Below are 12,198 nucleotides of genomic sequence, written 5' to 3' on the forward strand. Positions count from 1 at the left end.
CTCAAAATGACTGCAAAGAGATGCAAAAAGACTACAAAGAGATGAAAAGAGACAGCAAAGACAAAAAAATGACTGCAAAGAAGGGCTGCAAGTGATGATTATTTTAACAATTGATTAGTCAGTTGATTATATGTTGAGTAGTAACTATCTCACTAACACCCACCCATGTCTTTCCTTTTTACTCTCGGCAGGATGGACACACGAGCCGGCTATGAAAAGCTCCCTACTGGTTTCTACAGAGGTGCAAACCCAGCGCTCACACTGAAAGTGTCCCTTCAGCCCCTCTCTGGCTATCGTGCCATTTGCTCCTCCTTTACCTTAATTCTATCAACACTGATGGGTGCTATTGATGGGTTTGAAAGCATGGGTTTTTGTGGGTAATTACAGTTTTACACCACAAATGGATCTAAATGGGTTTTTGCGTCACTCTATTGATCCTTTAAGGGGTAAATTGGTCTTTTTTTGCCTTCTGCCTGCCTCCAGAGCACAGAGAGCTAGTGTAAGGATAGTGAGGCTCTTTACAGGGTCAAACGCAGTTTAGTTCAGCCTAAATAGTTTCAACGGACATGCAGCATTTCTGACACATCAGAGCTCAGTTTTCCGTATTTGAATCCAGATGGTGAGTCATAAATGATGACAAATACAACTAAAGAAACGTTCATTTTTCTCTTGACCAGACTGCTCTGTGAAAGCATAATTTCTGAGCACATTATGACAATAACCCTTCATTACAATTGTCATGAATTCTTTTATACTGTCAGAATGTAAGAACATAATGATGAGGTATAAAAAATAAAGTAAAAACAGCAAAATGTCTTGTGATGATTGAATAACACACTGATGGTTTATTTCTCTAAAGGCAAAGGTTGTTGATGCCACCCGCAGTTACAAGTGTCTCAACAATTATTTATTTATTTATTTTGTAAAAGATTATTTTTTTGGCATTTCTGCCTTTATTAGATAGGACAGAGTGATAGCGTGAAAGGGGGAGAGAGAAGGGATGACATACAGCAAAGGGCCATGAGCTTGAATCGAACCCATGGCCGTTGCAGGACGGACACTGCCCTCATAGATGGGGCACCGGCTTTATCCACTGAGCCACCAGACACCCCATTATTTACAACTTTTAAAAAAGACTTTAACCTTGTTCCAGACTACTGAATTGGTGGATTTTTTTTCAGGAATTTTAAAAAAAGGTTTTAATGTTGTGCTCAATCAGCCAATCAGAGCGTTGTAGTTGAGATGAGGAATGTGGAGGTCATCTTCTTTGATAAAGCAAGAAAAATGGTAACAGGAAAACGGCCATAATAAATGTGACATTGGGCACGGCCACTACTGCTTTTATTAGAGTGTCACCGTGGAACACCACAAACAAAAAGACCAGCTTGTAAGAACATTTTTGCCTTTTTTCGCAGAGACGACAACCTCTTTCATGATGTTGACCTATAGAAGCACAGAGCACTCTGTGCACTTTGTCATGCAAGTCACAAAAGACAGCAAGCTATGATTAGTCAGGACGTAATGTGTAGTCATGTATTTTGGCCGAGTCACAGCAGGAACTCATGACATCATGATGCGACACAGTGACCATGTAGTGCGATCCCAACAGTAATGTCAACTCTTGAAGGTCTGAAACTCTGGAAAATACATCTTTTCAATTTCTAAGAAGATCGATACCACTCTCACATCTAGAGAATGGTATCAATCTTTTCATCTAACTCTGAGAAAGTGAAGAGGAGGATTTCCCAAAATGTCGAACAACTCTTTTGAAACGGAGTATTTCTCAGATTAACACAACAAACGTTAAAGCTACAGTTGGTATCTTTTATAAAAACAACTTTTTGCTGAAACCATCACTTTATCCACCCAGTAGTACATGACACAGATCATTTGTGAAAAAAATCCTCCTCTTCTTACGGCTTCTAATGGCATTTGCTAGAATCTGTGTGGATAAAGTGAATATAGTGACATTTTCAGAAAATATGACATGGCAGCTTCCACATCAGCTGGAAGTAACATGGGCAGGGAGGATACATCCTCTGATTGGTTAGGGCAAAATGAAAAACTGCTTCCAAACAGAACATAACAAACATGAATAAACTTCTTACTTGAATGATGAAGTGAAAACAAAATGGCACTTCAGTCTCATTATCAGGCCACTTCGAGTACCACATACCCCATAACACTTCATACAGTGGCTAATAATTTACAAAGCAGCATTTATTTATCACTTTGTATTGTTTGTATGAAAATAAGAAAAATGCATTTTAATAAACACATCACTTTGCCGTCACCTGGCTGTTGATTACAGTCTTCTCTCTCCACTCATTGTTTGATTAACTGACGGCTTGTTTGATTAAAATCAGCTGCCGCCTGATTGGAATAACCTGTCATTTTAATCAAAATGATCCGGCGCTACGGCAGCGGTTGGCTGCTGTTTGATGAAAATTACCTGCTGTTGGGTTGCAATCACCTGTCTGATTATTCACCAGAAACATTCTTGTCAAAACACCTTGGGACTTTTGAAAGATTAAAGAGTACTTGTACTTTCCGTTTTACAAGAAAAGGACTGTGAAATATTCATATGTCTGCCGGTGTCAACTGCTTTTTTAACGAGATACATTATTGACGTTGGCTGCTGCTCTTTTCTTATCCATTGTCTTCTGATTGTCGGGACAAATGTCCCATGGTATACATTGTGTAATGGCCTTTGTTCTAGTTGTGCTGCACATGCTAGAGGCTCCATTTTCCTTTGTATTTTCAGCTTTGTATGCACACATCATCTGCTGTGCGCTGTGCTGTCGTGACCTTATGATTTCCACCTCTAGGGATTAAGAAATTGTCAATAAATCCATTTGTGCGTTTTAGTAGAATATTAAGGTGCATTTGTGGAAGTGGGTGGCATCAGGAGGAGTGGACTCCAGCTGTTTGGTATTTGCAACAAGGCTCAGAATGCATCATGAAACCATTCGTTGGCATTACGGTTATTGCACACCAGGGTACATTATCTTTCCATTACATCAGGCAGTTTGATAGAGTCATACTCTCAGGGCACTTCTAATTTCCAGCGGTACGTCTGGGATTTCTTATAAGCACTGCCTCCCTTTTGCTGATAGCAGCTGATCCTCGTTCCACACCAAATCAGTAATGCTGAGTTCATTTAAGCTTCACTCATGCTATAGAGAGCAAATACACTGATGTTACTGTCTGATGCTGAAACCAGTTCAACAGTTGACCATAGGGCTGGACAATATGGCGGAAATGAAATATCACAGTATTTTTGATCAAATACCTTAATATCAATATTGGAGTGATACTGTAGGGTTGACTATTGGTGCTATTGACTCTTGGCTGCCTGTAAAGCAGGGTAGGCCACTGTTATAATCATCAAAAAGAAAAAGTTGCATGTGTATTGTTCAGTAGGCTATACCCTACATTTTTTTGGTTATGGAACAAGGAAAAAAACAAATATATCTCCTTCTAGCCCCTCCAGATAAAAAGTATCACTTTTACACATTCTAAGATGCGACATTTAGCTTAAAATCCACAAAACCTGTCTGAAAAAGAAGAAAATGTCAGATGATTTAATGAAAGTCTACGATGCCCAGCTGTTTAGTTGTTGGACCTTAATTGGAGCTGGGTGACGGAACAGTATGATTGGTCTATGGTAATGCAGCCTTATAGGATAACGTGTAACTTTTCGACATTTAAAAGTCTAAAAATGACTAGAACAATATTAGTTGTGTACTTTCATTATCCTACATATTTCCAACAATGTTCAAACCCAGAGAAATCTATAATATTTATCAAGGGCAAGGTCCATGTCGACTTTGCACTCTCTACCAGAAGTTGTAATAAATAGACTTTTTATCCAACTTTTAAACCACGTTTTTGGTCCAATTTTTAGATATTGATTGTTTTAACTATATTTTTTTAAACCAGATGAAGGATTTTGGTCATCAGATGTTTGGATCTAAAGTTATCAGAGAAAAAAGTGAGCAAACATTAGAGGCAGCTTGGCTCAAGCCCATGCTGTGCCAAACAGCATAAAAAACAGTTTTTCACATGAAACTGCTTTTTTAAGCATTTTTACCAGTTTAAATCACCAGGTCAATTTATTTTGGAGAGGAGGAGACCTCTGTAGATAATTTGGCTCACAGTAAAAGACCTCCCGAACATTTGGATCTTAACTTATCAGAGAAAAAGGTTAGCAAACGTTAGAGGCAGCTTGACTCAAGCCCCTGCCTTGCAAAATAGCATGAGAGAAACACTCATTTTTAACACAAAACAACTTCATTCAAAGCTTTTATCAGTTTTAATCGACAAGTGAAGTTTGTTTTTGGAAAAGAGGTAATTCGGCTCCCGGTAAAAATGGCGGAGAAACACATTTTCAACATCAACCTGCTTTATTTAGTGCTTTAACTGGTTTAAATTACCGGGTCCATTGGTTTTGGAGAGAAGGAGACCTCTCTGGAAAATTCAGCTCAGGGTAAAAAACCTCCTCAACAATGAACACCAAAGGAATTCTACCTGAGAGAAACTGACTGATTGATCTGTCTTTTGTTATTGTTTTGATTAGTAGACCCCTACCCGCAGAAAATTACATATTGTATGTTTAAAACCAGGAAAAGACAACACTTGATACTGCAATAGCCAAAATCTCAGGTAGTATCTAGTGTCATATAACAATATCGATATAAGATTGATATATTGAGTGTTTGTTATGTACCCTGGATTATAATTCTGCTTCTTTTCTTACCCGAGCCAGAAACCCGATAACATATTACCTGCATCTGTCTCTTTTCCAATGAATAGTTAAATTCATGATAAACGTTATTTCTTGACTGAACTAGTTTTCCTTGTGTGAGTGAAAGTCATTTTTGGCCTGACATTGGCAAGTCCTGTAAGGATAGTAATTGGATTTCCAGAATAAGCGAAAATCTCCTTTCTCTCTGTGCCCTGCTCTAGTAATTGAGGTTAAATGAAATGGTCAACCATGCACTAAACCTCAGTGGGTGTTCAGCTGCGGATGTGTGCAGTATAAAAAAGAGCTCTAATATAAATCCTTAGTGTTGAAAATCACTAAAATGTTTCAAATAATAAATAAAGGTGGTAGTTTTTGGGGATAAAAAACGTCACAAGGTGTCAAGATTACCAGCTGTGGAGGTTAACTGCTGCCACGTGGCTTTGACAAAAAAGTGTGTGTGTGTGTGTGTGTGTTTGTGTGAACTCACCAAACATCCTCTGCGTCCACATCGCACTCAGCCCCAAACTGGCAAATATCACAGGTGGACGTTTCCTTCTGCCCTGCCTCGGCTGAGCCTTCTCCTCCTGAAAGCGTCAGAGAGAGACAAAGCAGAATGTGTAACGCCTGTTTCATCCAAGACAGATTTGCAACGTGCGACTATATTTGTCTGACACCCAAGTGGTTCATTCGGAGGGAGAACAAACCTGTAACAAAGGCCCGTAACAATGCACCTCTCACAATGCAATGTGACCGTGAGAAATCAGCCTTGGACAACTCAAGTGCATTTATATTCTGCCATATCTTGCCATAATCCCACCAAAGCTATCTCCTTCATCCCTTCGCTCCTTCCCCTTTCCTCCACCCTTCCCCTGCTCCCTCCAGACTCCCCTCGCCTCGCTCTCATCTATCACTCCCAGTATCCCTGCTGATCTTTTTGGAGTCCCTCTTTTATTTCATCGCGCTGATTTTCTCTCGCTGTGAGTGCGACGTCTCCTTGGCGGCGGGGTGGGTACTGGCGTCAGGCTTATGGCGGCTTAGGGACCCCGCCGGTGCATATCACGCCTCATGAGCGGCCGAGGGGGATGAGGGAGAGGGAAAAAAAAGCAATCTGGCCAATCTCAAATTGCATTCTCCTACCACAGAGGACTCCTCGAGTCTCTGCACGCTTTCGCTCTTCTTCTCTTTCCCCTCGGCCCTCTTCTCCATTAGAAAAGCTCTATTTTTAAACTTACTAAGGCCCATGAGGACAACTTTGGAAAAGGAGATGAAGAGGTGGAACTTGGCATCATTTCCACATGTCATATCTTTAATCTCCCCAACACACATGCGTGCACAGACACCAGGAGATGTTGCTGCCGTGCATCGCTCCCTTGTGTCGCCACTTACAATTTCCCTCCTGAAACTTTTGTTATTTCTTGTGATCCCCAGCGTGTCGTTGGGTGAATTGAAAAGAACTCTGGTAGAGAGGTTTAACCTGATTTTCCGCTGTCAAGCTTAAGTTGGGTTCAACTCTTATTTTAAGGTTAAAGTCAGTTTCTTCGCCGTCCTTCACCGTTCACTGTCCCTCTCCGTAACTCTCAGCTTGGATTTTGTGGCTGTTGGGTCAGATTATCCCAACAGCTTCATTCAGCCTCTTTTGCCTGTGTCCAAACACACAATGCAGCCCGCAAGATTGAAAAGTTCCTTTGCTGAAGATGTTAAGCTCCTTTCAAACGCCCTGCCTTTGCTTCTAGTGATTTTTCCTTTTGAAGCTGTGTCTGAAGCTGCAGGTGTTGGAAGGCAGCCATGGTGGTGAGGCAACATCATTCTCTGAATGCTGAACATTTGCAGTCAGGTGGCAAGACGTACATTCTGTATTCACAGCTTTGGTTTGCTTTACCTTCAGGTCACAAGACTGGCAAGACTGCAAGGTGTGAAGCTGCGATGGCACGCGGCCCACCAGTGGAGCCTGAATGCCAAATCGTCTTACTGCAGAAACCATTTCACCACACACTCTCATATATAATTCTAGAGTCTAACCTATTCAAAGTGCAACTAGAGCTTCATTTGATTCCAAAATATTGTCAATTTTTCTTCAAAAATTTCCCTATTTGATGATAATTAAGCAGCTTTCTTGCACAGAATAAAGTGATGACATTATGAAAAACATTTTGGCTCATAGTTTCATGGCATGTGGAGGTACATACTGTATGTGCTGGCAGCAGCAGTACTTGCAAAGCTGGCACTAACGCAACTCTTTATAAAGCCACCTGTCTCTGCTGCTGATATCATGAACCTCATTATAGTTCAACTCAACTACTGGTCAAATTTCATTTCCCCACTGAGATCCAAAACAGCAGGGAAACACTGGGTCATTCATTCTAAAAAAAGTGTCCACTGTGCTCTCTTTGTTGCTCATTTCCTTAAAGGCGCACCTTAGCAATGTCACTCCTGAAGTTTAGTTTATTAGTCACAAGTCACAGCCTGTGAATACTGTTGCACTGTATAATGTCTTCTGTAACTCTGAGGGGGGCTTTCTAAAGACTGAAAAAACACCCAGAAGATGTCATCAGAAATATTTTATTTTGGGAATGACATTTCAATTTTTGTAGAGAAATGTTAAAAGAAAGACTTTGTTCCAAACAGGGATTATAAGTGTTCTAAAGAAGTAGGCGAGGGACGGTTAAAAGAAAGACATTATCAAGTTGAATTGTGGTGATGTGTTCAGTCAGGAAATCTGCACTTGAGTCTGTCTCTCTTGAGTTTAACGGCATTATCTAAGAGCAATTGTGAATCACACTGAGTGGATAATATAACCAATTTCAAATCCACGTGCATAAAAAATAACCCGCTGAAATGTAAAATGAGTGATTTATCATGTTATATAAAAAGATGATCCAAAAAAGAAAAAGAACAGTTGCTAGCAAAAAGTACTGAAGGATAAAAAAAAAAGAATCATGTGGTAACATGCTGTTATAGCTTCTCAATAGTGAGTTCCTTATATGTTTCCCTTGTATCAACTTGAGTACTTTTAGTCTTCAGTATGCTTCAAGCTCCAAAACCTCTACAGGTCCTATCATTAGGTGTGGGGGAATAAACTGATTACGAGTTGCTTTGCAGTTCTCTCTTGAAACATTGTATTTCATGCAGAAAGGTCAATCATTGGAAATTGACATTATGATTGCCTGTAACAGTCTGTGAGACCAGGCTATATGTTTCTCTTGGCTGAACCTTTGGATGGTGTGACATAACGTATGTAAAATGTGTCACTGTGTTGTGTGTTCATGTTTCTTATGTTCCTCCTATTTGTTACTACTCCTGTACTTGTGAATGCATTTAAGAGATATTTATTGCACATAACATGTCGTCAACTCATGTAATGTTAATCTGTCTCCCCTGTATCCCAGGTGAAGCCCTGTCGGGCATGAAACAGAGAGGAGAGAAACTAGTACGATTGCAAATGACAGCAAAATGCAGTAAAGACTCTCACTCTGAGCCGGGGTTTTCAACTCATTCATGTATTACTGGCGACTCGCCACAATTAAAACATCTGCCACTACAAATAGATTGGATATTTTTTGGAGCTGCACTGTTCATTGGCAGCGCTATTGGAAGACTGTTTGGTTACTGATGCAGCACACGACTGAAGCACAGTGTACTCCAGCAGAGACGGAGCAGCAGAACGTCAGATGAAGTGACAGTGAAACTTAACCGTCCACTGCGCTGGATCTAAAAGTTTGCTTTCCCTTACTTCTGCAGCAGCTTCCCTCTCATCAATCAGTTTGAAAAGCTCCCACCAGATCAACGGATAAATGATCCACCCTGTGACTCAAACTCCTCAAACTGCTAGTACAAAAAAAAAACAAAAAAAAAAAAAACGTGTTCTGCCTGCGTTGCTTTCACACACACAGACAAGATTCTTTTTTGAAATGGGAAATTTACTGCCCCCACACCTTTATTGTCAGCTGCTGCCACACATAGATTCTGTGGGAAACAGTGAATGAGCTGATTTGAAACATTCCCACAGCTGAAGGGGAATCACTACTTTTAATTATAGATCATTAAAATATGTGTTTTAAAATAGCAAGTAATCACACAGTATGAAAAAATAAAGCACGTATAATATGTGCATCAAGATGTATTGATTATCATTTTTCAAACTGCATCATAGCCCTCTCAATCAGATTCAAATTGAATCAAGAGGTTCCTAGAAATTTTCACCTCATGTAATTCAATTGCATGGTTCTGTATCTTGGTAAATGGCCATGTTCTTCGAACTCTATGCCCAGAGTCTGTAAGGCAGGCTTTCTGTTATAAATAAGTTGTCTCAATCACTAGGGTTATTATTTCTTCCTGGGACACATAAGAAATTACACAAAGTAAACGTAAACACTGCTCTTCATAACCAGTAAACTGATTTGGTGTGTAAAAGCGGTAAAGTTCCCCTTTTAAACGCCCTAATGCAAGCGACAAACCGATGTTTCTTAATTCATCTACTTCTACAGCGTGCTGTCAGTGTTGTTCTCAAGTGTTCAACTGTGCATGACAGTTCAATTATACGGGCTTGTTTTTTGTATCACATCAGAGTGTAGGGTACTGTCGAAGCAGGCGCTGCAGCTGAATGACTTAGCTAGCTGCGACTCTTTGACCGCTGACGTCAATGTAATTTTCCTTATTTCCACCCGTCGTGTATGTTGCGGTGTGTGAAATTTTCACAGGACTCTTGTGGGCAGCCAGTCTCTCTCTGCTTTGTACGCTGTCAAATGATCAGCTCCACATAAAGGCTCGTGGGCAGGCAAGCATGTAAGCTCTCCCACTACTCTCCTCTCCTACGATAGAGAGAGAGGGACTGTACAGGACTCTCTAATGCCTGCTTGTATTTTTCACCGGTGTGCACGTACATGCACAACGCTAATACCAACATTGTCTCCTTTCCCTCTTCTTTCTGTCCTTTGCGCCCTAACACTACAGCTAAAACATCTTGTATGCACACTCTCTCACACACACACACTCTTCCCCAGATCCCCATGCACGGTACTACAGGCACAATTACCAAAGGCGACTGGGGACAGGCAGTGTTTTCCACTCCTCAAATCCCTGATAGAGTCTCCTGTAGCACTAACACAACATCTCCCCTGTTTCTGCGTTTGCTAATCCCTGGAATCAGGAGACACGGCTGGGTAATGACTGAAATGATTAGCCCATCTACTGCCCCCGCAGGCACCCCCCACCAGCTCCTACATCACCTAGTATCGATCTGCGCTTGGGCCAGACCAGTCCCTGGCCTCCTCCGTGACTACTGTCCTAGCCTCACCTTCATCTCCACCAAATCCTCTCTTCCCTTTGTTCGCTTTTGTGTCAAGCAGTTGATAAACGGAACACTTTCTCTGTGAAGCTTTTGTGTGACTTAAGCAGAACAGGAAGGGGAGAGAAGAGGAAGAAAAACAAGCAAGTGCAAAGGCAAGAAAAATTGATGAAGTTACTAGAAACAGAAGAAGAGATTAGAAATGACAAGCTAAAGGGGAGATAAGCAGGATAAGAGATAAAACGAGGTGCAAAAATGGCGGATCGTTCACAAAACTGCTGTGCAGCTTCCTCCAGGGGTTAAAGAGTGTCTTAATCCCCTCACTGGTGTGTGGAGCTTAACATTGTAAATGCTGTGCACATGCATGTATACACAGAAACCACATGAAAAAACACAGAATGTGATTTCTGCTCTTAATATTGGGATCCACCAGCCATGCATTCACCAAACTTTTCCACGAGAAAATGGAAAAATTTTCAAGTTGTACAATAGAAGCAAAGACTAAAAGACAGATGCGGCAAACTAGAAAAAATATAACTGATGACATGGCAGATATATAATTTTTTTTTTTTTAAGTGTTTATCAAACTGGAAGAAATGAATGTACATGTCATTTGCACATTAGCTTAAAACATAAAATCCATAATAAACAAACCAAAGCAAAAATTGTACTCAAAAATGAATCTTTTTACTGCTTTATTCTGTGTCCCCTTTCTAAATCTGAGACGTTTGCAGGTCCATGAACACAGCGCTGGTCTCTTCATGAGATTTTTTTCCCTCAGCAGCAGTTTGCACAGTTTGAGAGTAAGCAGTCAATCAATCAGATCAGAGCAGATCAGATCAGATCGACGGATAAGAGGAGCAGCTGCTGCAGAGGTGAATGAAAGCAATTTTTTTTTGCACAATGAAAGGCTAAGTTTCACTGACACTGCGCCTGATGTGCTGCTCCATCTGTGCTCGGAGTATGCTAGAGCAGTGACAGCCCGATAGATATCTCCACTGGAAAGAAGCATAAATATAATAAATGAGTCTTTTCATCTAATTTTGTATTGTGAATTTTTGAACAAATAGAACATGATGTTTTTTTGGATGATGGATTTAAGAAAACAAACAAAAATAACTAAGTGTGCAAGGGCTTTGTCACTGTTTGCGCTGAAATCACTGTTGCTGTTGTTCCATGTAACTGCTTATCATATACAGGGTGACGGTGGGGCAGGAGTCAATCACAGGGCTGACACATAGAGACAGACAACAATTCACACTTGCATTCACACCTCCGGGTAATTTAGATTCAGCAGTTACCTAACTAATTAATCAATATGCCACTGTAAGCACTGTTTATTGAGTTAGCATGGCTAGCTGCTATCCATCGGCTTAGACACCCACATGTTGATAATTGTGAGACATTTCCGCCTCAGACTCTGATTTATAGATTTGTCCAGGCACTCCAGTTTGTTCTATTTCTTTCCTGAATGTCATCATGTTTATTTTTCATTGACAATCACAGCTTGCAAAGTTTATGGAAAGCAGGGGAGAGCGGGGTCGGTTGGGATATTTTTATATCGATATGAAATAACCTATTACTCTTATACTACTTGAACAGCAATGACAATAATTTGACCCCTGAACAGAAGAGTCTGCTAACAATTTATCAAGTGTTTGAGAGCCCAACCCAAACATGAAAAGCATGATTTTGTTAAAAATATGAGAAGATTCTGATACAAAGCATAAATAAAGAAAATCACCAAAGGCACTGGATAAAAAATGAAAGGTGGCCGCTTTCAAAAATCGTCATTGCAAGAAGGGCTCTAGTGAGGAGGACTTTCAAGAGTCCTCTCAATGAGCTACATGGTTTCATGGCAAAGATGACAGGAAAGATGTCGCTGCTTTATGGCTGTTAAAAGTTAGTTTTCCATATTGTTCTCATGCAACCTGACAGAGCTTTTGTCCTCCTGCAAAGAAGAATGAGGAACGAATTGCAGTGTCCAATATGTCCCCGAGCTGATCGACCCATTGACACAAACCTTGGGCTGTAACTGCTGCCAAAGGTGCCTCTCCTATATATATATCGACATGAGTGGTGAATGTTCTTGTGTTTTACATTTGTATTCTTTCTTGTTCTTTGTCTGCCTTTCTTTCTTTCTCACGCTCATCTCATCTTGCACTGC

At 40.6% G+C, this 12,198-nt stretch overlaps 1 protein-coding gene across 1 annotated transcript in view; it reads right to left on the bottom strand.

The window, feature by feature from the left end:
* The window catches only part of tmeff2a (transmembrane protein with EGF-like and two follistatin-like domains 2a), a 139,400-nt gene that overhangs the window by 22,295 nt on the left and 104,907 nt on the right, over positions 1-12,198 (bottom strand). The window contains exon 5 of the mRNA XM_042494882.1: positions 5,235-5,331. Within this exon, the coding sequence (XP_042350816.1) occupies positions 5,235-5,331 (97 nt within the window). The remainder of the gene's footprint in view (positions 1-5,234; positions 5,332-12,198) is intronic.

Source organism: Plectropomus leopardus, chromosome 10, assembly GCF_008729295.1.
Source record: "Plectropomus leopardus isolate mb chromosome 10, YSFRI_Pleo_2.0, whole genome shotgun sequence".
Classification (NCBI taxonomy): Eukaryota; Metazoa; Chordata; class Actinopteri; order Perciformes; family Serranidae; genus Plectropomus; species Plectropomus leopardus.